The following is a 26,203-nucleotide window of genomic DNA, read 5'->3' as shown; positions in this document are numbered from 1 at the left end:
GGCAAAGCGTGGTGTGAAGCAGACAGGATACAGACAAGTTTCTTTCTTCATCATAGTTCATTTTTTTTTATTGCGGAATGTGCGACACCGTTTTCGAGAAAGATGAAACCCGGTGAAACGTCAGCGGCACGCGAAATGAAAGGGAGGAAGGTTGGTGGATGAAGAGGAGGAGTCTTTCAAGTTTTGCACAACCTTGAGACAAAGTTCGTGTCAAACTGAGAACAAGCCGCACCGGGGATTTTCTTCGCATCGAGAACCATCGCATATTACAGTCTTTCACTCCCCGGTCAAAAAAAAATATTTGCAACAAACAAATAATGAAGGGTGCTTTGATGGCGCGTACGGTGATTCAACAAACATCGACGATGCTGGCGACACAAGCAAGAACACAGAACACTTAATGAGTCACACGAGAATTGAATACAGCAACAAATGAAACTCGAGATGTGCATTATCGTTCTTTCTGACGCTCTGGAAACAAACGACTAGCCACAATTTTGGCGAGCAACAGCGATCTCATTCAAAAACAGACATTTCTTTCTTTCATAATCATCTCGTAACAAACTGTTGCACTCTCATTCATGTTCTGCGCGAGCATCACGTGGCCAGTGACGCAACTTACGTTATTCCTCCCCTTGCTCAGTGCACAATACCCCGCCAACATTCTTTCAAGATAGAAGACAGCAACGGTTCAGTCCCTAAAGAAAAAAAAAAGAAACGTAAACGACTCAAAACCCTACAAAACTGTCTTTATTCGAATCGGAGAAATCTACGAATATCGTTAATTATCGACAAGACGTAGCGAGCGTGGAAATAAACAACAATCTTTTGTACAATTAAGCAAATTAATTCAATTCACTTACACCGACAGGTCATTGTTGATGGTAGTATTATATGTTTAGAGGTCTTTTCTACGGGCGACTTACACCAGAGTTAACGAAATCGTTCTGGCCAAGAATGTTTCATAGTCGCTTTTTGAAAATACAAAAAAAGCGTTAATTCGGAATCGTTTCCAATGCCTATCATCAAGATGGGTCTGGTGGCTCAAAGTTTTCAAGCGTAGCAAGAGAAGAAGCAGAAAAACGAGCCTTTAACGCTGTCACGTTAAAAAAAAAAGTGAAGCATCACGAGAGGACTGCGTTACAATTCTTGACATCGCCACTTTATGTAAGCACTGCAACGCACCATGCAAATATAAAAACGAGACATATAAAAAAATAAAGAGAAGACACGGAAATGCTAGGCTTGATTATATGTCAACAAGGACAGGGGGGCAGCAAAATAAAACTATATATATATCTGTACCAGAGGGGAAGGGGGGCGAGTAACATTCAAGAGGTTTTTAAAACTCACAATGCGTCCCTCCGATCGCCACAGTATTGCACATAAAAAAAAAAACTGGAGAATATTGCTTGCATGCAAGCAGCAGTTGCAGCGTATACGTTTTGGTCACGTGTTTCTCGCGTTTCGCGAGCGGGACTCCCCGACTAATAAAACGAACGGCTGACAGATGGCGCCATCTTGACACGCCAGGAAATTTATACACAATACGTCTCGTGCGGTTATACACTTAATGCATCGGTGTCAAGCTTTTCCGATCAAAAAAGAAAAACCTTCTTCTCGGAGTGTGTTTCAGTGCGTGTGTGTCTTTTTGTGGTGTGTTTGGACGTGGAAAAAAAAAGAGAAAGTAATGCAGTGTGTTCTGCGGGTGAACAATATTTACAAAGCGCTCACCCGCGTGCTCACGTCTAAAATGAAAATGAAAGATAAAAAAAACACACAAACACACACAAACTAAAAATTCAAATACACCGTCATTCCTGTCTGCCTACTTTCTCTTTCTCTTTTACTATATACACACTATCGATATACGGCTGACATGCATTTACACACCAGCGAAGAATGGGTAAAGAGAGGTTACAACTGAAAAAGGCACATTCATATGTATGTATATTATAAGCATGGTGGCGGTTGTGTATTAAGACCTCTTGGTTCCTCTGATACATCCGCAGTCACCTACACATATCTCCATACATAGTTGCGCTAACTCACGATCATTCAAAAGAAGAGTTCGACTCTGCAACACTCCCGTTTCTCCGTTCGTAACAGGGGGTTACCGTTGTCGACATTGCAAGAAGATACAATCGCAATGCCTCCATCTTTACGAGCTCCGTCATCTGGTCAGCTGTGATTGACCCGGAGGACCGCTATACGGCCTCTCCGCTAGGTCAAAAATGCCGCCATTACAGAATTTGACCGAGAAAGCAAAAAATGGCGGAATACGGCAGTGTACAGAGCCGCAACCCCGGGTCACGTCGCTATGCTATGTATAATACATTCGAGCAACACGCGGGTTCCGTGCAACGAACAGGTCTTCGTCCACAAGACAAAGCGTACACGAACACCTAAAACCACGGCGCGATCACGTGACGTCGGCAGTTGCTTTGATACCGTGAGACAGTGACGGGAGCTTTATTATTTTTTTCAAAGACGATATGTGACGAACACTGGCGCACTGCCACGTATTGTATATATTATAAGTTTCCACTTGTACAACCAGCTTGAATTATATAGAGGAATTTATAAAAAGAAAGGGAGATTATAGAAGAGAACGGACGCGCGACTGGACGCGGGAATTTTTCTTATTTTTGTGAGTGGCATAGAGCGTTCGGCAGAGGCTTGGGGGGAGGGAATTAAGCATTTAGTAAAAGAGATCTGCTAAAGAAAAAAAAAACAAAAAACAACAACAAATTAAAATAGCAAGAGTTGGTGTCATGGTCACAAGAAAGCTAAGCCTATCCAATCTTTTTTTTTCTTTATTGTAGTAGCGAGCCTCATTAAACGGCGACTGCTACGGATAGGCGGCTTCAGTCTTGAGCATCGTCGCGAAATTCCGCGGAGACATTTTCTGACCATTTCATCCACTCTTGACCGACCCCGCACATGCGCTGTGGCAACGCGAGAAATTACCCACAGGAAGTGGTTCTTCCATAAAACGCCTCATACAACACCGTTTAACACGGCGTTAAGAGCAAGCACTCGTAGGTAACATTAAAACATACCACAGGCTCTTCTATGCACCACGGTAGCTAACAGAACCCAGCTTTACTACGCCGTAGGCACACTCTGCATGCTCACAACTCTCCCTAAGATGAACGCTCACACCCGTCAGTCTTCATGAAAAGACGTTACAACAAACAAATTCCAGCAAATACGCGACCAACACGCGTATTCTCAATCAACGGCTGAATCGAGTTACAAAATTATGCAAACGTGAGGCCAAAATTCTCTAATTTAGCAGTACTATAAAGACCATCGCGATGAATAAATTAGGTTAGACGTTATAGATGATACCAGAAGATACGCATTACAAGAAACAACGCTAGCAAAGAGGCATGACAATGCCTTCGATTTCGCAGCGCCATGGATTTAGAGGCTCTTGTCCTTGTACATACTCGAACCACAGAGAAAAAAATAATGAAACAAAATTATCGCAGCTTTATTCCACCCCAAGGTTTGGAAAGCGAACTACGCCGCGTTTGATACTGAAATTTCTCACGAAGTGGTTAATCATGGCATGTTCCATGGCTTACATCTCACATCCTTCCTTTACACAAAACTTTCTATATGGCTTGTGTAGGTGATTTTGACATACGTGGAGAAAGGAAGACCGCTAAGTCAGTTTGAGCGTAGTTAGCCTGCCAGCGTGCGCTAGTAGTTTGGCTAGTTTGGCGCAGTAAAAAAAAGCAACAAAAGAAACAAGCAAAAGGTAATAGTGCGTTAAACGTTCATTTGTTGTGATATTCTCGAGGAAATTATGTACAAACGCGGCCAGCATAAAAAAATGACACTTAGCATCTGCAAACTGTTCAAAATAGAACAACAGATCTTGAACAAAACGAGAAAAAAAAAGAAGGTTGAAGACACCCGCCACTACATCTCTTTTGCAATCAACGTTGCTTTGTAGCAGGGTTTCTACACATTGCACCTAACTTTCTATGCTCAGTTAGGTAGAAAACACCTAGCACCAAAGCGTCAGCAAGGCGGAAAGTTGTCTGTTTATCGACCCTAGAAGGCTTCGGCTTCAGGATTTATCTTTTTTTCTTCTAGATCGCGAAACCCCGAAGCGAGCATGGTCGACATTTTTCTTTCTATCGCAAAAATATTTATAACCCTAACCTTGGGCCGTCAAAGAACTACAGCTACAGCATGAGAAGGCAAGCTTCTCTTCTAAAGAAACAAGTTCAATTGGGGCCAGTGTTAATGTTAACGCTTGCGCACGGGTCATGTCCAAATTCAGCTCTCTTTAAAGTAAGTCTTATATTCAAATTTTCATAAGACTACCAGCGGCTGACAGTTCTGATTCTTATTTGAAAGGTTGCGCCCGAATTTCCACGTTCACTTGTAGGGTCAGTAACATGAAAGGTGCTCATTGAAGTGTTCCCTTTAACAGCGTGCTCTACTGCACATTCTGAGGCTGCCTAGAGTTTTTCACAAACAGTACACGGAGCGACCGTCCACGGGAGTGCACATAAACAAACATACACTGGCACTATCCAGCAGACCCCTCCAAGGGACACGAGTTTGCCGTGAAGCTAAACACTTTCCTTGCTTTGGCAATAGTCTGTTGTTGAGCTAACCGATAACGTGCAAGAGCTGCAAGCGTGGGAGATGGCAAGTCTACCACTGCGTCGTTGGCAGGGCGTGGATACAGTCTCAGTATATTTATATATCAACACATTATAAGTTGCGTTTAACAACGCTTCAGCTGGGTTGAGAACTGGGCGAACCTGATTCAATTATGGTTCTCAGAAACTTGTCGAGCCATACACTTAAATGTTAAACTGTCCATGTTTAGAACACTCAAGAAATACTTCATATCCTAAATCACTTAGTAATCCATCAATGTGAACCTATACTTATTCCTTAACATTATTTCAAAGACGATTACCGTACGCATTATTGTGAAGGAGATTTAGGAAAAGTTTTTTTAGACTAGAAACGTTTTTTTTTCTTCGCAAGAGAAATGTGAACGTTTACCAGTTGATTTCAGAATAGCCTGAAAAATTTCCAGTTATTTGCTTGAATACAATCGAATTGAGGACCGAACACTTCGAACTGCACGATCCTGCGCCGAATGCTCATATCAAACTTGGTCAATATTCGCGAACACGGTTACCGAGATTCGCGTCTTCAAATTGTGGAGTTTCAACGCTTTTTTACCCCCTTTTTAAAATGTGTTGTGTCTGACCAAACGCATCCAGTCCTGACGGTGAAGACATCACGTGCAGGTGAAAGTCTCGAAAACGGCTGCCATTCTCTGAGGCCTACGTTCAACCCAAATAAAAACTTGACGTTGTACGTAACACCGGGACATTTAAACAAGCCCAGATTAGGATTAGGACAAGAGTACAGCGACATACAGCCACGCACGGACAGACACAAGAACGCAAGCATACACCACTGGTCTTGGGAGAAGCCAGAAAAGAAAATATAAAAGATTGGGATAGTCCGCATAGTTAGAAGTGAATTCACGATAGCAAAGCGGTTGTTACGGATCGATATCCCTGAGATGGCGGAATCGTCCGCGGTTGGCACGTGGAAATGGGGGGGGGGGGGGGGGGGTATGCGAAGTGGTCGACCGATCAGGATGCGCGCATGCGCACTCGGGGCGAGCGACTTGTCCGCGGATATGTGCAAAAGAGGCGGCGCTCTTCATTTTTTTTCATTACGCCACGCGACCTATCTTCTTTCCTAAACTCATAATGAAGAAAAGGACACCACGTCTTCTTCGTTAAACGGCTGGCCGGTCATAACAGCGTTTCTCCTTGCGTCTTATGCACACACGCTTTCTGTACTCGAAACCGAAACTATAGAACTGTGCTGTTCGTAGGCGTCGAATTCGAACGCACACATAACCTGTTCCACCGAATCCTACGGTGCGACATAAAAATGGCCAGTGGCGCACAGACACCGATTAAAACAAACAGTGCGGATTCTTTCGTAGCCATATACAAGTTAAGAAGCCCAGCGGGTTTATCTTCCGTGACCAAACAAACACAAAAAAGGTCCCGATAATGCACTCATTAGTGTTCTCTGTAGGTGGAATTACGGGCCACGTGGCTCATGACGTTAGGCTGCAGTGCGCGGCCATTGGTGCAAACGTGTGCGCCTCTGGCGTTGAGGAGGAATTGTAGCGGACTTCGAAAGTTGCATCCGACTATAGGACAATGTTCAACGCTTCAACAAGACAACTTCTCGCGGTCCCACAGAAGAAGAAATAAAACGAGGTAAGCAAGCGTAAACGAGACAAAATGCTTGGTGTCAACAAAAACGGCCCCAGTGCGAACGAGACATGTGTATTGGCGTGTATGTTTGTGTGTGTGTGTTTGCGTGCGGCGTTGAGGATTTTACTGCTACTACATGGTGACCGCAGCACATAAACCGCAGAGCTGCTATTATATATAGTATAGCTGCATGACGCGCGGACCTGTGACATGAAAATTCAGTTAAGACAGTTCCTTTGTACATTGAAATATGATCATATGCTTCCTTCTCGAAACGACCCTTTCATATGGGAACACGGGGAGGAAGGGATCCGCCGAAGAACGACGAAGAAGGTAGAATAATGCGCGTAAAAGTCCTTTGAAAATGTTTGTTTGCGAAGAACGAATTCACACGGGCTAATACAGGTTAGCAGGCAGGCAGGTGGCTTTTTTCTTTTTCTCGGCGTCTCCCGTTATCTGCTGGAGTCGCACAAACACCGCGCACGAACGGACACCACTGAGGAAGTTGTCCTTTTTTTTTGACAGCCCCAGCTGATAGATGCAGCGTATTCGCAGCAGGTGACGAAAATGGTTGGTCTGTTGGGAGTGGTGGGTTGTTTCGGCCTGGTCGTGGTTTCTCGAAAGTTTCTCTCATCCACGATGCAATCGCGTCGCAACGTCCATGTGTACGCTCGTTGAGCAGTGTTGCGAAGAAAGGCGTTTTCTCTTACAGTCGTGTGGTTTGCACGAGGGAGGAGAACGTCTCCTCAGGACGTTTCAGCAGCGACGATCACGGAATGGAGCATGTGGCCTTTTTCTTACAAGGTGTGGTGACGGAGAGGTTGTTCGCTTTTGATAGGAATATGCTCCAGACGAGGGCGAAAATCAAGGCCAGTCAGGTAATGACAGATATTTGTCGTCACCAGTAAAACACCGCCGAGAGCTTCTTTCCTTCTTATTTTTAAAAGTAAAAAGCTAAAACCACTTCCAGAATGAAGCAAGGGCAGAACAGCATCGTTCGTCTCGCCTCTAGATGGCACACAATAAGGTCACTGCAGAAACTGTGGCGTCCGGTAAGGTCGGAGAAAAATTTGGTAGATGTGCCGGTGGCACACGGCTATTTCCTCGAAATGCATGTGTTCGAAAATATTTCCACAATTCGAACGAATTCGAAACTGGTCTGATACGAGAAGGATCAGCTTCTACAGTCTCGCTCAGGCATTACTGGAACAAATTTCCGTAGAACCATACGTTTTGCCAAGCTTTCACGGATGACCATGATGTCCTGGTGTATTCTGTATGGTGATCTCGCTTGCTTGTCTTAAAAAAACAAAACTCCCCTGCTTTCCTTGCCGAATCTAGACCAACATGAGAAATGATGATATTCCGGTGGTTACCATTATACCTCACTTCATGATGGGTAATTTAGCCCACTTTCTACAGCTTTCCAGCTGTCCTTTCATTATTTGAAGGTGCCCTTCTGTGAACCCAAACAAGTTTTTTTTTTCCTGGCACTTCTTCCAATCCGGTTACCGCCGCTTATTTAGTCTCCAATGTCTGATTTATTGGCCCATTTTCACAACCCGTCGACCATTTGACTGTACGTCTGCAGCCTCACTCTTGTTGAACACGAAACAAAGCAGGACGAACAATCGGCATCCTCCTATATATAGGTGGTGTTTTAGCCCTGCACTTCGCCGTGCTGATAAAGACAACAGCTCGAGCTCTCAGCGTTGTCGTCGTACACGCCAGTGCAGGCGAGCACAACACGTCCACCAGCCTCTCGAAGCGAGCGAAGCTCTACATTCAAGCCTTCAGCCATCAGGCCCCGCGGAGCTCCTTGTCCGGGAGATGAGTTCTCATGGCACGGGCGGAGGTGCCGAGCCGCGCTTCCCCTTCACGCCGAAGAGTCTTTTGAGCGCGTGCAGAAAACGGAAGCGGCCTTTCTTCTTGGGTCTCGGCTGTGGCAGGGCCGGCGGTGGCACTGGCGACTCGGCAACTGGCGTCGCCGGCACCGGCGACTGCTTGCCGTTGACCACCACCGGGCTCGAAGACCTCCTGGGCGGCGTGAGAGCTCGGCGCCGCTTCAGCTGCCGGGTCTGCAGGCAGGCGCGTCTCCGGGCGGGCAAGAGGAGCGTCTCACCATCGCTGCGCTGTGCCCACGACCGGCCGGGACGCGTACGAGGCGGCGCGCTGCTCGTGCGGTGACCGGTGCTCGTAGTGGGACGGCTCGAGCGACCCACCGCCCGAGCCCAGCCCCCGCTGCTGGTGCGACTGCTGGTAGGCGTGTTGTTGCTGGTGCTGCTGCTGGTGCTGCTGGTGCTGCTGGTGGTGGTGGTGTTGCTGCTGCTGCGACGACCAGTGGTCCTCCGGTGGCGGCCCGTGGCGGCCCGCCGACCCAGGAGCCTGGTGCGAAGGGGCCGACGAATGCGACCTTTGGGAGCCGCCTCCGCCACCTCCGTGGACTCCTTGAGACTGGTGGACACCGCCGCCTCCACCTCGGGGTCCACCGCCTCCAATGGAGGGCTCGCCCCGAAGGTCTGTCCAGAAAAGGAGGGAGCGGAGGGCGTGAAAGAAACGTGTTAGACTGGCGTTTATCCCGCCTTGTAGTCCGAGGACGTGCATGTGTCCTCAAGTAGACACGTTTCTGTTTCTCGGACCTTTGCGCCATCCGCAGCGGTGACTACGAGTGACGCATAAAGACACCCAGAAAGTTACTCTGACAATAGAAGTGACAACTGGGCTTTAGAGATTATCTCTGGCAATGCTAGTGCAAGACAAGAATCAGCATACGTCCTGTTTCTTTGTTTGTCCTCGTCTTGTCTTCCATTCCTGCTCCCACTGCAGCTTCTAGTGTCTCGCAGCTGCATCCCTCTACGATATAAAAAAAGAACAATATATTTTTCTCATTTCGGTTAATTTTGACTCCACACTTATATGAATGTCTGTGAGGATGCACGCTACTCTTTTTTGGATGCCATGGCTCCCCTACGAGAGATTAATGATCTGGAAGGACAGGTCATGTGCATTTTTAAATAGGTTCATATGTTTGACAAACCACGACTGATAAAAAAAGAGACAGGGTACTGTTTTTTTTTCGCGAAGTGTAAGCAGTCTGGTCGCCTTCACAGCAACGCATCTTAGTCATTCTAACCCAAATGCAATTTATTTCTTTTTACGGACGCTTTTGTTTGAGGATGTTAAACCTTGTGAAGGAGAGTGAATCAATTGTGGAATGGTCTAGACGTCTCGCATTGAAAGAGAACTGAGAGTTATTACCTTACAGCTCTCGGCACCGTGTTCACACCCCTCTCAATACAAAAATCATCTTCTGGTCAGCCCCGCTGTCGAAACAAGAATTTTGAAGTTATCGATTTGCACAACCTATATGCAACATTTTTGTGCCTCGCTAGAAAAACTTCACAAGTTTAGCTATGCCTGCGAAAAAACACATAAAGACATAAGAAGTCTTCTTTAATCTGCAGGGAACACGGCACTCACCATTAGCATTCTACTAGGTCCCGTGCTCAGAATAGGTGTATGTGCGTGGCCGTCAGATATGTCGGAACACTGAAAGTGATCTGCCTGTTTTATTACGGTTCCTTGAGGAATGTGGAACACCTTACTTACTTACACTAGTTAGTGTTACTCACATTAAAGCCATATTTTGCCTAAACCAAGGCACGTCAATTTCCCTTCTTTCGTTGTTTCTTGCGTTTCCATGGCTCAATTTCCTATAGTCTGTACATGAATATCACATTAAGGTAATGGTGCAGCTCCCCCCACCCCCTACCCTTTTTTTTTTGTAACTGTGTTCAAGAAGATTTTCGTGCCTGCGTGTTCTGTATGCTCATGGCCTACTTTCTTTCTCATACATATAAATAATATTATAGTGTTGTTAAAAACCTAACAGCTTCGAAAAAAAAGCCCCTCATCTATACAGTATTTTGTATTAGAAATGACATCAACGATGTCATACTATTTGGTTTCTTGCTCACAATGAGTGTTAAGTTTTACGTATAGTTACCATATAAGAGAACCTGAAGAGCCTGTGATGCCTATATAGCACGAAAACTTTAAGGGGACACAAAAGGCAAATAACAATTTATGTCGAAGTGAAAGCTCAATGTATGAAAGCATCTAAAACCCCAATATTATAAACAGCTGTGCCCTACTCATTGAGAAACTCAGGTAAATGCACAAGAACATGTGCGCCACAAGTATCATTCGCAAAATGACCATCATGACGTCAGAGTTAGCACCTACAATTAATTACAAGTTATCGAACTAGCTGCACTAAATAAAGAACCATCGATGCATCAAAAGACAAAATAACATGCTGCTTGTTCGTTTCCCTTTGATTCGTGGAAGAAAGAACCACTGGACGTTACTATGGGGAATGACGCGAATGGTTCAAAAGTTCAATTTCTGCCTGGTTAAACTGGACAGGTCATGTCATCTAGCGGGGCCCAGTTGAAACAAGCACGCCTGCCATCTCGTAGGCCATGGCAGGAAATTGTTCAATGGTCGGTGTTACTGCTGTGGCTCCCGCTACATTCACCCTGCTGCTACAAGTGTCGGCGGCCGCGCAGTAAAGCCGGGCAACATTGTGCACGGCAACAGTGACGTAAGAATTCCTGCTGCAAGGCGGGTAATTTGAAGTGTGTTAACGCGATGCGCACCACAAAAACAAAACTTTGTTTCAAACTAAGCGCTTCCTTGGCACAAAAGTACCCCTACAAGGTTCCTAGACAGCTATTTCAGCAATCAACATCGACTTACGTGAACAACGTTACATGTAACATGTTACGTGAATAACGTTGTACGTTAACATGCTATGTGAATAAATAGTCGTTTACACTGCCGGTTTTTCACAAATTATATTTGTAGGAGCGGGTGCAGCGCTGGCCAGTCCGGCTTCAAGCTCGAGCAGCAAGCGACCTTCATGCTCTTCATCGGGCGCAGACGCGTCTACAATATGCATTCCGGCAGCCTACATGTAGAAATATTTGCCTTTAGTGTCCCTTAAGTTTGAGTACTGACAAAAAAAAAGAGCAACAGAAAGAAAAAAAAAACTAAACCTACCACGACTTCAAAGGCGAAAGCTGTGCTGTTGCTAACTTTGGAACAGACCTCTGGAAGAACAGGCTGGTGTCCCACCGTATGTGCAACGGTGGGGCTTGACTAAGCGCCGGACAGCCTCCTTTGAATGACCAGGAACGCCTAGTATTGGCACACTAATACTGGCAGTGCCAGCCCCTTTCATGGTTTATGCAGAGCCAATTAATGCAACTTCCCGCGCACCACGGTAGACATATCTGTGGCTCTCTGGCTGCGCATCCAAACTGAGCATTCTTGATGTACATACGCAATTGTTACAACACAGGCTAGATGAGCCGCTCCTTTTTTATTTTCATCATGTGACTCTGTTGGTGGCCGCTGACATACATTTTTCACCAGTCTGTAGAAGAGATACCGCAAGGTTGGTGCTTACAAGGCTACAGTAGGCACCATAGCCCGTCTATTACTGCAATTTCGTAATGAGGCGAAACATGTGTGAATTTCTACAAAGGAACGTGACCCGCCATGGTCCTGCATCTATAGTACTCTCAAACTGTCTAGATACCATTCAATGACTTTTTAAAGACGTTCATGGAACGCAGCAGTGTTGCCTAAACTAAAACACACTTTCCGTCTTCTCCCAGTTCCTATCTATTTTGTATCTTTTCATAACGTAATCCCTTTCCCCCGGACCGCAGGATGGCAAACGGGACACGCATCTCTTTAATTTCCTACATTTCTTCCTCGTATCTTATCAACTTGTGGTGTGTGCTTCGAGTCGATCATTCTTCAGATGCCTAATATAGGGGCCACCCTGTGATTCAACAACTCTGGCAAGCTCACATCACGCTCGGCTCCGTGATTTACTGCTTTTGCTTTACCGGGGCCACAGTCCATAAGTCAATAGTTCTGGCATCATTTTTTTGTGTGTGTGCAATGCTGCGAAGGAGTGTAATGTTTTGAGCTTGAACTTGATATTGTTTCGTAGGCATGCATGTAAGGCGTGCCTCACGAGCTGAAGTTTTCTACGTATTGAAACAATGCCCTGCGTTTCCTACGCGCTGGTTTTAGTCAGGAGTGAAAGTGCAATTAATGACTGATGTACGTTTTATCATGCACTCTTGTTACTCAGAAACACACTCATTATCAAGTCGTGCTCTATAATAAATAATAAAAAAATGACTGAGCTATACACAGAAACTTCTTGCGTCTAGTATGAAAAAAACAACAACTCAAGAACCTAGAAATGATAATACAAGCGATGCTTGCTGCTGTGCGTAGAACAAATGTTTGTCGGTTGCACATGGAAGCAACGTCGAATAGCATGCTAAGCGAGTACATTATTCAATCACTCATCTGTTATATGTTGCACTGAATAACGGCTTCTAACTTTGGGGATTAAAAAGCTCCCATAGTTTGCATGCGTTCGTATATAACAATCACAACCACAATTTTACATGCTTTACATGCCATACTCACCCCGACAACCCAATGAAAAAGAACAACCGATGCATTTCAAATGAACGTGCAGAAGAAGAGTACCCCCAACCAATGCAATAGCAGTACCACAAGATGAACTCAATTAAATCTCTCGTATCATGTACAAAATAGCAACATATCATAATTTTACCGATCCCGTACCTGAAGCATATCATATCACCATGGCGTATCAGCATGACGCATCAGCATGGCGTATTAGGGAAGGCCATGTAAATTTTAACACAGAAAAATAAAATTTGATAGACCGACTAATCTATGCCAGCTGCTGGTTTGGCTGTTTTACTCAGATAATATATTAGGACAGGCAGAGGTCAGACATTTTTCATGCTTTTCGTTGTTTTCACGCAGTTTCCGCCTTGCTGCCTTCACAAGCACCGCTTTACCATCCTTCCGGAGCATCCATACTACGTGTGCACGTCTTCTATATGTTTTTGGGAGTTCGCAATCCTTGATTCAGACCAAGAGTAAATCAGCACGCTGCGTTTTTTGCTGCATAATGTGCTTTCAAAGCATTTACCATCTGACTGAAATGCCCCTTTCACAGATGAAACAGCTGGAACACTCGTGTTGTAATAAACGATGCGGTGCAGTGAAGGTGCCTTACGCATTCAGACGCGGTAGTCCGAACGTACTGACCTGAGTTACCTTTGCTAGCACAGCTTTGGAAACCCGGCGATACGTGACATGCAAGTGCACACATGCTGAGAAAATATGCCCCCAAAAAAGTAAACAAAGTTACCATGACAACGGTTGGGCTTTCACTCGTTCTGTTAGTAAGAGAAGCTGTGAAAGAAAAGTTAGTAAATGAAAAGAAAATGGTTTTCAAGGGTAACAAAATAACTCAGGTTTGAATAATTTTTAAGCGTTTTGACGAAGTCACATTATTTAATTCGTACATTATATATTAAAGAGCCTAAAATAAAATAATAAAAGCACACCTTGATTTTTTTAGGTACTTTATCATGGAGTACAAATCGTGAGAAGAGCCTGCACCAATATTGTATCGCATGGAGTACAGTCGAACTAAGTTGTACCGAAAGGGCATCTCGACAACAAATTAGTTTGTTATATACGACTTTTGTTTGACAGTAGCGACGAAAAGCGGCTGTCAGAAATCGGCAATCTGGCCCGTAAGGAATCAAATACCGAAAAAGCACCATTTTATGCCTGAATCTCACTATACACGTCATAGTCCTATAACCTGTAACGTCATGGCATTGAAAAATTCCCTTCACATGGTGGCGACCGAAACCCGTCAAATGCTTTTTTTTGCGCTTGATAATGAAAATTTTCTCAACTTTCGCAAATTTTCGAAAGGAAAGTGGTAGTGAGTTGTATTTCAACATTCATTTAGCTCTCTACGCTGTTTCTCGAGTGTTGAGCCTCACGCGTACCAGATATTTCTTCGTTACAGCCGATACTGCGGCGTCTCCTGCGGTTTTGGTTATGTTATGAGAATATTGAGTGTCACTGAAGTAAAGAGAGACAAACCAAATGTTATACCAAGTTCGCAATTACTGTCAACTTGATATATCGGTCTTCTTCATAACGAGATTCAACTGTACACGATTCCTGGTTAACGTCCTAATGTGGGATTGAAAAAAAAAAACACGACTAGCCATTGTTTTTGCATAATAACGAACTGCAGCACACACAGAATGCGCATGCACGTCGGTTGGGACACACAACACAGCGCCGACGACGCCAACAACATCTGTTTAATTCTTGTCACCCTCCACGCAGCGCACTCGTAGAAGTAACCATTAACCTCCAATTTCTTAACACCAGAACTCATGCTGTACCCTGTTTCATACACCAGGCGCAACGCTGTAGATGCAATCATTCCAGGGAGGCTTGTTGCAATCTTGCAGTAAATGCGATCGCACACGAGTAGACAAATGTTTTCAACGCCAAGAATACGAATTATGACTATGGTGCTACCACTTGTAGACATTATGTTTTTCAAGGAGCACCAAGATTCCCCTCAGCCGACTGGAAGTTGGCGTTTTCTCGAATTTCGTGGAACCCAATAAAATATAACAACATATACATAAATAAGCAAATGGTTCAACTGAAGAGTCGTGTGGGATAGATATGATATCGGGACACAAGTCCAGTTATAATAAAGGTGAATCAACAGTCGGGACACCTTAAAGAAATCACTTGAATGACTTCTACGTAAGAGCAAACTGTTTGCTTTTGCAGAGCTGGGATCGCTGCGACCTCTGGTGGAAAAGATCTTAACCACGTGCTTCTTTCTTTGTGGCCTCAGTTATCCGCTTCGGGAGAACTGATAGAGTTGATTGCGGAGGTCACCCACCGGGAAGTGCAGCTCAGCTCGTTGAGTGAGCTTAACGTAATTAAAATTTATTAAGAAAAAAATATGCAAATATAACAGAAAAGAAAACAGATAATCTTTGCAAAAAACATGTGCAGGTGGCAATTAGGTATGGAAATTCCGCGTCACTTAGCACGATAGAAGGTAGGCTGATACAGGTTTCTCCATTCCTGCATATGCTGATTGCAAAGATCATCTATTTTCTGTTCCGTTTTTTTTACTTCATTTCTATATTTGCACGTTTTTATCTTAATAAATCTCAGTTCCGGGTCAGCGCCCGCGTTGTGGACCTTGTTTTTTTAGTCCTGGTCTTTCAGTGCGCTGATAAAATCAAGATGTATCCGTCTGCTAATTCTTCCAAATAAGCTAATTCTTCTGGAATCTTTCATTCCCATTCCTCTTCTCTATACACAGTAGCGTGCCAACTGTTACATGAACGCCAGTGAAAATATGGCCGTTCAATGAAGAGCCTCTCTCTATCTATAATTAAATGACTTCGTTCAAAGAACAGACACCGTTCTTCGTATATATGTACCATTAGGATGGTTAGTGTTCACAACATAACAGTCTTCTTTCTCTCTAAAGTCTAGCCCACTGAATCAAGTTTCACTAGGGGCTAGCGCCACTACATACATTAAAATCACTTAAACAGTGTTTCTTTCTCTATTTAGGCCAAGTTATAGGTCTTGCTAACCGAACTATTGCGTACATTCAACAGCGTTGCAATTGATGTGTGATATGAAGTGTAAGTATAATGACTAATGAGATTAGCGACAGTATAACAAGCGGTTCATCTGCAAAAACGTTTCACAGGTTGGGTGAATGAATGCCAGGACTCCTGCGGGTATCGTTCGCTTTAGAAGCCACCATTTACTTTTATTTTATTTAGTTCTATCGTTCTGTTCGAAAGTTCACTTAAATAGCTTACAGCCTTCTAAGCCTCCTTAAGACTTACAGCCTTCTACATCCTTACAGCCTTCTCAAGCCTTCTAGTGAGGAACCTCACCGGAAACGGCGAGGTTCCTCTCTAGAAGGCTTAGCTTTCGTTCAGACAGCTGTTCTGCATAAGCGTTACATCAGAATTCAGTGAGTTTCCAAGGGCGACTGCCAACGTTGCGACAGATGGCAGGCGAGTAAAACGCGCTCAAGCGTAGATGCCATAGAATTCATCGTCATGATGTCCTGTAGCAGCGGCCTGTAGCCCGAGCCCGGCCCGGCCCGGGCGTAATTTTGTCGATGCAGTCTTATGAAGTGTGAGGCCCAAGGAACTGCTTTCAGCTCTCCCATAGCAGAGCGCCGAATACTTGAAACCGTTAGTAGAGTGCCGAATACTTGAAATCGTTAACCACTTTTTCTAAACACACGTTCGGACGAGACTGGGGCGGCTTTTTGCTCTCCTATAGTCGAGTACCAAGTAATACGAAGCATTAAAACCTTTTTCTAAACACACTTTTTGAACTGTCGTACATAAGGACTAGGAGGATGTTGGGAGGGCTTTCTGCTTTCTCGTAGTAGAGTACCAAGTACCCTAAATCATCTAACACCTTTTTCTAAACACACGGAATAGAACAGTATTACAAAGCGTCTTTTTCTAGGATGCCTTAATGCGCCTCCTCTACAGCCGTTCCGTGCAGGGTGGCGACATTCGTTGTTGAACGTCCGCCATTAAAGTGCCCACTCCTTTCCTCTTCACGCACGTGAAAACTTCTTGCAACCGCGCGCCAGCTGTGTGTTGCCGAGAAATGGGCGCCGACATAGCGCCGATGTCGTTACACTGCGGCAGGGGAAGAGGGGCATCGAGTCCTTTCCATAGTGTTTACGTCTAGCGGTAAACGGTTCCTTGAGGAGCATTCCAGATTCACCAGCGAGTGGCGTTGTCCCTAAATCTCTCCACTCCAAAAGAGAAAACATACAAAACTGAAACAGCATAAAAGATATAGCCAACTTCACTCTTCCCTCCCCAGAAACGGCGAGGCTGATGGGCCCTTTCGTCAGCCTGTTGATGTTTTTTTTTTGTTGTTGTTCTGAGAATTTCAATATTCTGCAAATATATTTTGTGTATTTCTGTGCTGTGTCGCTGCTCTTCTTTATTTCACGTTGTATGATAAGCGATGGGGAGCGCCTTTCTACTGTTTTAAACGGCTGCGTTGTGGTCAGCTTTTACTCAACATTTCGTTGTTGTTTCTTTGTTCTTCAGGTCAAGACATTTGGATCCAGCGCGGCGATGTGCTCATTCCCAGCTGCACTTGGACGCTACGGTAGCCGCTTCCGCTGTGGCCGTGGCTTACAGTAAAGAACTATAGTAAAGCCTTTTCCACTGGTCCACTAACCCAGGGCGGGTACAGTAAAGACTAGTTAATTGAAACTCGCCTAATTAAAGCTTACAGTTAATTTGAACTGACGCCTGGCCCCGACACAGCCCTGTGCACCTCTCCGGAGGAAAGCTCCCGACATTTCGAATGTGTCGGTGTCCCCGACGGCTAATTTGTACTGGGAGCGCCTGGTTTTTATCGTTCCCTGAAGAAGTCGACCCAGTGTGATCGCAATGTGTTGCAAAACCACACCAAACCAAGTTTTCTAGAGATTCTAGTCAACAAAAACAGCAGCATTCCTCGCGAGATGATAATTCAGGCGCTGCGCTGGAGTTTTTGCGCAAGAAGCAAACGATGCTCATGCAGTCGCGACAGAAGAAATGCGAGTAAGTAAACACTTGATTGCGCTAACTCTACCATATGAATAGTTGCGTTATAAAACGTAACCAGCGCCACACCTATCGACATTCAGGCTTACTGCTCACGAGAATACATGTCGGTGCTTGTTTCTGGCGTACCAGTGACTGATCAATTAGTTCTGTTCGATGCTAAAGCTCCCTAAACCTAATTTACGTAACTCCTGCACCGAAATTACATTGCGTACAGCTCTAGGTGCAAGAACACTTTAGGTGAGCTAACGCCGCGGAGCGAGCGCTTGGCGGGGAGGGACCGATTATGTTCTCGTTCGCGGCGTGCCGATAGATGGCTCGCCAGACTGAGGACCGTGGCAGGCTGTTGGCGAATTCCGCAAAGCACATCCAGCACGTGGGCGATGGTTTCCAAATAAAAAAAAACCGTCTTATCGCGCGATATCAAGCAACGTCCCCACGAAAAGGGGGGCGGTAATAAGGGAGGAGGTTGACGGAACGGCACGGGTGTTGTGGCGAGGATAAATGAGGGCCGCTACTCTCTTACGTCACGAGACATTCCTAAACCAAAAAGCGGAGGGGGAGATGGGGCAAAGTTCGTAGCGCCATCTATCGGGCTCATTGCAAAGCAGTACATTTATCGGGCAGCGGATAGTCTCGGAGTTCGCTCACCTAAAGCATTTTTGCACCCTAGTATAGCTCAATTCGCGTTAGCGAGTCCAGAGATGGCTTCTTTTGGGTTCTGCCTGCGGCGCAATGTCCATTAACACTAACGCCAACCCGCTAATTAGAACGATCCTGTAGTCCCACTCGAACTCGAACTAACAATTTTTCGTTGCACTACTATAAAAGCTGCACTAGAACGCAAGCAGTCTTGCAAGCGCTGCTGTGCATGAAAGACACGCCTAAAGCGCTAAGCGACTCGAAGGCGCCACTGAATTGTAGACTAAGACTGACTTTGAAAACAGCTCAGAGTAAGGATAGATCAAAATTAGGAACAGCTTCGCTGTTAAGTTGAGGATTTATTAAAGGTCTAAGAACATGAAAACCTAAGCTTACTAGAAAAAATTGACCAAATGATCACCAGAACTACCAAGTGAAATTAGTTTATCCGTGATAGGCATGCACGGAAACTATACAGAGACCAACGAACTATTTCACCTACTACACTATGAAAAAAAGAGAATGAGCCCTTCCGACTATTTTTGTGAGTCATGATTGCGACAAACACAAAACTCTTTTAAGAGAAAATGTTAGCTCTCTTTTGGTGAAACACACGTGCCATGCCTCTAAAAAGAGACTATCATGATCCCCAAAGAGAGTTCAAATGTTTCTTTAAAGCACGTTCCTTTAAACGTATTTAAAAATGCGACAAATCAGCACCAAAAAGAAAAAAAAAGCTGAATGACTATTTTTTATTGTGACAGCAACTAAATTGACACTCTCGGCTGGATTTTGCTGCCAGTGTCGGCGTCATTCACCGTATATGTATACGCAAGTACAAATATGAAAACGAAGAAAGAAAAATAATGGAGAAAAAGACTACGGCGCGCGGAATCAAACATTTGATAAACTTGCTTGTGCACGAGTGCGAGGCGTTAGCCACTGAGCCACGAAGGAGTACCTCCTTCAAGGTCTAAACGGCAAGCTATTTATATCTGCACTTGCCGCTGGCGACGGGTATCTCGGGGGAACTACTCTCTCAGAAAGAAGCCCCTTAACCGGAGCAGGCCCACAAAGCGGTGGTCGGGCTTGAACTGATTGTTCCAATGTGGGTCCACATCTGCTACTTGAAAAAAGTGATGAAACTGACTTTCAAATCTACTAGAAACTAAAGCGAAGGGGGCAGTAATCAAAAGCTTTTTTATTCTTACAGAGCACTCATTTCGAAATTAGTCAACTGTGTACTCTCACAGGAAAGAAGACAAGCAAGAAACTCCAAGAATAGTTCCAAGCTACCAATCGTAAGAATTCACCACCGAAGAATAAAACATAGGGTGAACAAGTTTGTTAGCAGCAAGAATAACGCTGTAAAACAGAAAAACGAGCATTTCTTTGCCGTTCCGCTGGGATTGGAGTCCCGTTCTCCTTGACATCATGCCCCCTCAAAATTTCACTTGGCCCTGCTCTGTTCATTTATATTATCTGCCAATTCCACTATATTCTTATAATGCGGGCTGAGGCTTTATTCTATTCCTCGCAATAAAGAATATCCTAATGTGGGATTGCCGCGCGGCGCTCAAGGTCACGCATCTCTGAATTTTTCAATAAAGTATTGCATGAACGCTTTCATTAGCGGGGAACCGTACGCAACGTTTTTTTTTTACAGAGCATGTTTAACAACCGTTAGTAAAGGTGAAATGATGAGTCTGGTCGATTTCGTCGAGCAGCCTAGGTTAAGTACACGTGTTGCGGCGTTATTTGTACACATGTTCGATGCACGTGTCCCACGTCCAGTGGTGCTGGCAGGGCGCATACCTTTGTGCTGTTGTTGCAAGGAACCGTGCCTGGAGGGTCCTCGCTGGCCGCTGCCGTCATTGGTCGCGTAGTCGGGCGGCGCCTCGGTCAGGAAGTTGGAAGGGACCAATCCCTGCTGGCCGCGCAGCTCGCCGAAGAAGAAACCGTCTTCGTCCATGTCACCGTACACGTAGATGACGTCACCGGTGCTGAACGCCAGCTCCGACTGTGCGCGCGGAATGCATGCCGCTGTTACTATACCTTTTTTCGCTGTGCGCGAAAAAAGGTATAACTCACTGAGACGTGCTCGATAATGATAGTTTGTCCTTATAGCTTACTCGGACTAAGAGACTCACCGAAATTTTCAATCGGACTCACTCAGGCTAAGCGAAATTGGGGTATGCTTAAGTTTCGCCTTTAAGAGTTGAACGCGACGGCCATATCATATCCTCAGTGCGTACTTCGACAACTTATTGCATTACTTTCTATTGCACGATGTTACTCGAGAAGTTTAAATGGTAAATTACTACAATGTTGGTAGTTTCAAGAACCTTTTAGGTTGAAAGTAAGGTTGAAAATGAGGTTGAAGGTCACTTGTGTCAGTGAAGCTTTCGCATATGGTTGCATTCGGCGTAATGGGCAGCATGCTTTGAATTCCGTGCAGTTATGCACCTGAAATGTTTTCGAACTTGCTATGCACCCACTGCGTCGTTTTAAGGGAATATGTGCAGTAATGTGTGTGCCTTTTGTAAAGGGTAGCCGGCTTCAAACCACGAAGTAGTTATGGTCATCACATGTTCTGACACTCGATGGCAATGTACGATTGTACCACGCAATATTTATGCGGTGTCACATGCTGTATTGTCCAGCGTGTATACAAAACGCATGTGTTTGTAAAGCACGAGTTATCTTCGCTGCGTTTACAAGCAGAGAAAGCCATTTTCACTGTATTTTCAAGCAGGCGCATGACTGTGTGGTAGAGCAACTGCTTGCCACACAAACTGCCTGGGTTCAATCCTCGCTCAGACCCGGAGGTTTTCGTTATTTCATTTTTTATTTGCCTGTATTTCGATAGTTTGGTCAAGATGTTTTTTTTTTACTCACAAGAGACGACACTGACGGCGTAATTTCTACGAAACGAGCTCTTGAAAGCTGTCGCGTTAAATAATTTTTTTCAACTGGGCTCATTCAGGTTATGAGCTTGACGAAATTTTCAGGAACCGAACTCTCTCGAGCTCAACCTCAAAAAAAAAATATTATTCGGCAAGACTCATTAAAACAAAAAGTCATGGCGCAATCTCAGCCTGAATGAGTCTGAATGAGTGTGAGTTTAATGAACTGCACTGCCAACATTGTAGAGTCGAGAGGCAAAGTGACCTGATGAAAAATACGTGAAAGAATTACGGTGTAGACAAAATGATTCACTGCATGGCCTAAGCGCTGTAGGCTGTTTGACTCAGTAGTTTCTGTCCCGAACAACGTCATACGCTGCCACGAAGAGTTAACGAGGTGACTGCGGCCACCTGATCACTGTAAGTATCATTGGTAGAAATTGTTGCCTTGGCTTTAACGAGAGGTGACTATACTGCCGTTACAGGACAGGGCCGTGAATGAAAGGGGGACGTACACGCTAGCAGGGTGCCACGTTCCTTCCTCACACCCGTGTCCTGTTAGGTTAGTAAATTCATGTCTTATTACGCTCGATACCAGCTAGGCTACAGCTCAGGGCCCTTGTAAGTTTCAAGGTTGGTTCTATTCGGGTATGTGACACGTTACTTGGAAATACGAGCGTTTAACCAAACAACGAACAGCATTGAGAACTGGGCAAGCTAGTGAGGATTCGTAGCGCACGCGTTGTGTCCATGCGTTCTTAGTCCTCTTTAAATTTTTGCCGTTTTTCTAATATTTGATACGAAAGGCAACGGGAAGACAAGCGCTAGTACTTGTCCTTCCTTCTCTTTTCGTGGTCCTTGTTTTGTTACGAGGTGGGATTTTCCAGTGACGTGAGACGCCGGTTCGAACTATGAGCCATTTTGAGCAATATCGTGTTAGGGTTGACGTCGCCCATGGTACTGCACGTCCGCCAGGAGGGCAGCGCTGTGACGTAATGAACAATTATTCCGCATATTACCCCCGCTCCTGGTAGCTTGTTTCTATCTATCTAATCAGACGGCGATCGAAGGAAAGGTCTGAAAAGCATGAAGGGATAAAGAGAAGGATCAGAACAAAAACCTTGAGACACGTAGACGGAAAAAAATAACACTGACTCTAACTTCTGAAAACGAGCATTTGGCGCGACAGAAAACGGCCGATTATGGGTAATAGTGCGACAAATGTTACCGCGAAAAAGGGATCGTTTCATGCAACGAAGGAAGTTATAAGGAGTTCAGAAAAATGCGGGAAAGCCCAGCGTATTCGATGATGTGCTGTGTGAGGGGACTCGCTCTCTGGATTTCGTGCCGACGGGTTTCGCCTCCGCGATCTCCGTCCATCTTTCCTATCTCCTCTTTACTTCCGTCATTTTTTATCGTTCACTGTCCCTGCGGCTCGCACTCTCCTTCCTCTCTCTGTCTCTTTACCTTTTGATCCTATCCTTTTAATCTCTTCTCTACCCCCATCCCTTGTGAGCTATTGTTGAGGTGTCGCACTCTTATGCAGACAGTTACGGGGTTCACTTTTCTCTTCTTTTCTCTTTAAGAATCACATAAGTGCTGTGTGAGACGTCCCAATTTCACTCGCGTGCGACTATTCCCCGTACATAGTTCAACTAGTTACCACAGAAGCAGGAAATTGTCTTTATCTATGCGCACTGCTGCGTTTTATGCGGTCTAAAGTCTTCTATAGAATCCGCAACGCTCAACTTGAGGCGAACAAAGCAAGCTTACTCTACTATGAAGTTCAATAAATACCGTGACACTCGTGGCACTGTTTTACGGCGATCTTTAGGTAGTAAACTTTTTGAGAACAAGCAGGTATACAAGAACCACATGATAAGTAACAGCATTGTTTAGTGGACTCACGAAAGGATCTGGGTTGGGGCTGAGTTCAGCCGGGTCGTAATCGTACAGGGCTACCATTCTCTTGGGCTGCGGTCGCATTACGCCTCCCCAAGAATCGTTTCCTGGGAAAAAAACAAAAAAAGACAATTCTCAACGCTCCACTTTATCTAAATTGATGGTCAGACCTTGCTCCCGCACGGGTATTGAACAAAGACAACAGCAGCAACAACAACAATAACAATCTGGAAGCGACCACATCCTGAGACTGAGATATTTAGTACCAGCACTCACACGTCGTCGGCGTTCGTGGGCAATGTGTATTCCTTGAATAAACTTTGTGTTTTGTAACGCTACTGAAGCGAATCACGGAGGCCACGTAGAAAGAAGCGTGTGGTTGAGATGTGCTCCACCAGGTGCCGCAGCAATCCCAACTTTTCAATGAACGAATTAAATTATTCCCCTTTCATTATTACGGTCATTTATTCTCCCGGGTGTTAAGTACCTCTATTCTCTGATGTCATACTGTAACGCGTGGGTCTATCTTTCTTTTTGTGTGTGCGGGTTTAGTTCAATACGCAAAGATTTTTAGCGACTGCTGGCGTTCTTGGCGCCTTATGCCAAGTTCACACTGAAACATCCGCTTTCTACAGCGACCGAAATTACCCTGCCGCCGAAACGCAGCGTCGTTCGTACTGGACCCGCCCCGCGCCGCCGAATATGCCATCTACTACGGGGCGAACGCGGGATGGATGCACTGTCACCCGGTTGTTGTCGCGGCTCGCGAACGCTACTACGCTAACCGGTGGTGTATACTTCGACGATTCTCGTACGCATGAAGCAAGAAAAGACAGTACTGCTTACTTTGCTGGCAAGTGGCTGTCTTGTAATGCACGAAGTGCAGAAAAACCACCGACACCAGTGGCGTTGATGGGTTTGTTTTGCTTTGCAAGACCGCAAAAAAGCTCGGTCACGCCAACAGCAAGCTCGGTCACCTCTTTCACGAAATACGGAGGCGAAGTAGGCACAGAGTAGGTTATACTCCCGTTGGTTTCAACATTGCACTGCGGCATAACAAGTGAGTAGGGCTTGGCTGCCATTTTTCAAAATTCCTTGACTAGCGCTCCTATTGGTCTGCGGTGATTGATTCGGCGGAAGACGCCACAAAAATCGGTCCGAGGGTGATCGGCGCGTAGAGGGCCCTTTCGGCGGATCTCGCCGCCGCCGAACCGGATTCGGAGCACTTTCGGCGGCCGGAACGCTCAGTGTGAACGCGGCTTTAATGTGTTAGAAGCTATTAGATGGCTTGCGATACTTTGACCTCATTCTGTTGAGATTACACGCAAGATGCGAATAGTCAAGTTTGTTCGAGAGTTTACGCAGTCACCATGAATAAAGCTCGAATGTTCGATGCCACATGCATATCTCGCAACACGCCTCACCACCGATCAGATTGGCAACGGCCGACGCTCTGTAAGCTGCTGCGTTAGGCGAGCCACCCTTGAGCCGCGGCCGCCACAACGGAAGAAAGGCTGCCACCTAACTTTGCGGAGATAAGGAGCGGCGCGAAGACGCCCTGCTGTTTTCATGTACTGGGCGGTGCGGGGTTGCAATTACTCGACGGAGCACTGCTGTCGTTGGGGCTAGCACGGAGATGCGACACGAGGCGTTTTCGTGTCCCGGGAAAAGTCATGATGCCGAGTTTCCAACGATTACAGACGTCAGACCACCACGCTGAACATATCTGACTGATGGGCCGCCATCGCTCAAATCAGCGCCAGATGTCCAGGCACTTACCCACGGAGGCGCCTAGCCCACGACCGCTGCTCGACAAGCATGGGTGGTCGGCCCGAGTGGCGAGATAACAGACTCATTACTCCCCGCTTGCTGGAAGCAAGATTCGCCGGATGAGACATCACCGGGACGATACACGCGTTTGGGTTGTGTATGTGTGCTTGTTGGGGGCGGTGCCAGCATAATGACCCTCTTGAGCGCCATAGGACATGTTACAGGACAGTGTAGGATGGACCTATTCTGCGATCTAGGGATCTGGGGAAAGGATACTGTATTTAATCAGCCCTCAAGGGCTGTTTGGGGTGCTTGTTCAATGGAGAGCCTTTTATTGTAAAACTTCAGGCCAGAGAGCTATTGTCATGTAAATATTGTAAATAAACCTACTATGTAAAGTTCAACTTCCTACTCCCTCACCATTTCCATCCCGGATCTCCGGTGCCCGCAAACCCCGGTCGCAGCAAAGCCCTTCTTAGCGTACATCGTCTTTAGCTTGTAGTATGACTTGTCGTTTTCCATTCCAAGTTTATCAGTTTCTCCTTGAGCCCCCAACCGCTGAATTCTCGAACATCGCGACCACGTCAGAATATGCATCCAGTAGAACTCTTCAACATGAACTAGTTGGTACTCCATGATCAAAAACTTCTTACACAAATTTCTTGTACAACAGACACCCTGTCCATGTCTGTACACAGACAGAAAGACAGACAGACAGACAGACAGACAGACAGACATACAGACAGACAGACAGACAGACAGACAGACAGACAGACAGACAGACAGACAGACAGACAGACAGACAGACAGATAGATAGATAGATAGATAGATAGATAGATAGATAGATAGATAGATAGATAGATAGATAGATAGATAGATAGATAGATAGACGCTCAAAGTGCCTACGAGTACGCAAAGATAAAATAAAATGACAGCATATCCACGGAGTGCATGATGATGAGTGGGGCGAAGCGTCTGTCAGTACGTTCGTCCGCCCATGTGTCCGTTCGTTCGTCCATGTGTGCGTCCATCCGTACGTCCATACGTCCGTCCATTCATCCATGCGTCCATTTATCCATCCGTGCATCTGTCTGTCTCTCCGTCCGTGCGTCTGAC

At 45.5% G+C, this 26,203-nt stretch overlaps 1 protein-coding gene across 6 annotated transcripts in view; it reads right to left on the bottom strand.

Moving 5' to 3' along the window:
• The window catches only part of Rbp (RIMS binding protein), a 419,392-nt gene that overhangs the window by 8,463 nt on the left and 384,726 nt on the right, over positions 1–26,203 (bottom strand). For 4 of the 6 annotated variants that reach the window (XM_075889331.1, XM_075889333.1, XM_075889332.1 and 1 more), the window contains 4 exons: positions 23,323–23,423; positions 20,324–20,528; positions 13,567–13,610; positions 39–8,806 (listed from right to left, as the gene is read on the bottom strand). In XM_075889331.1, the coding sequence (XP_075745446.1) occupies positions 8,126–8,806; positions 13,567–13,610; positions 20,324–20,528; positions 23,323–23,423 (1,031 nt within the window). In that variant the 3' untranslated portion in view covers positions 39–8,125. Of the gene's footprint in view, positions 1–38; positions 8,807–13,566; positions 13,611–20,323; positions 20,529–23,322; positions 23,424–26,203 lie in introns of those variants that run through there. The other 2 variants (XM_075889334.1, XM_075889336.1) reach the window with 2 other exon arrangements.

Source organism: Rhipicephalus microplus, chromosome 3, assembly GCF_043290135.1.
Source record: "Rhipicephalus microplus isolate Deutch F79 chromosome 3, USDA_Rmic, whole genome shotgun sequence".
In the NCBI taxonomy this organism is placed as follows: domain Eukaryota; kingdom Metazoa; phylum Arthropoda; class Arachnida; order Ixodida; family Ixodidae; genus Rhipicephalus; species Rhipicephalus microplus.
The sequence above is the reverse complement of the archived record's forward strand: the minus strand, read 5'-3'. Positions and strand labels throughout refer to the sequence as shown.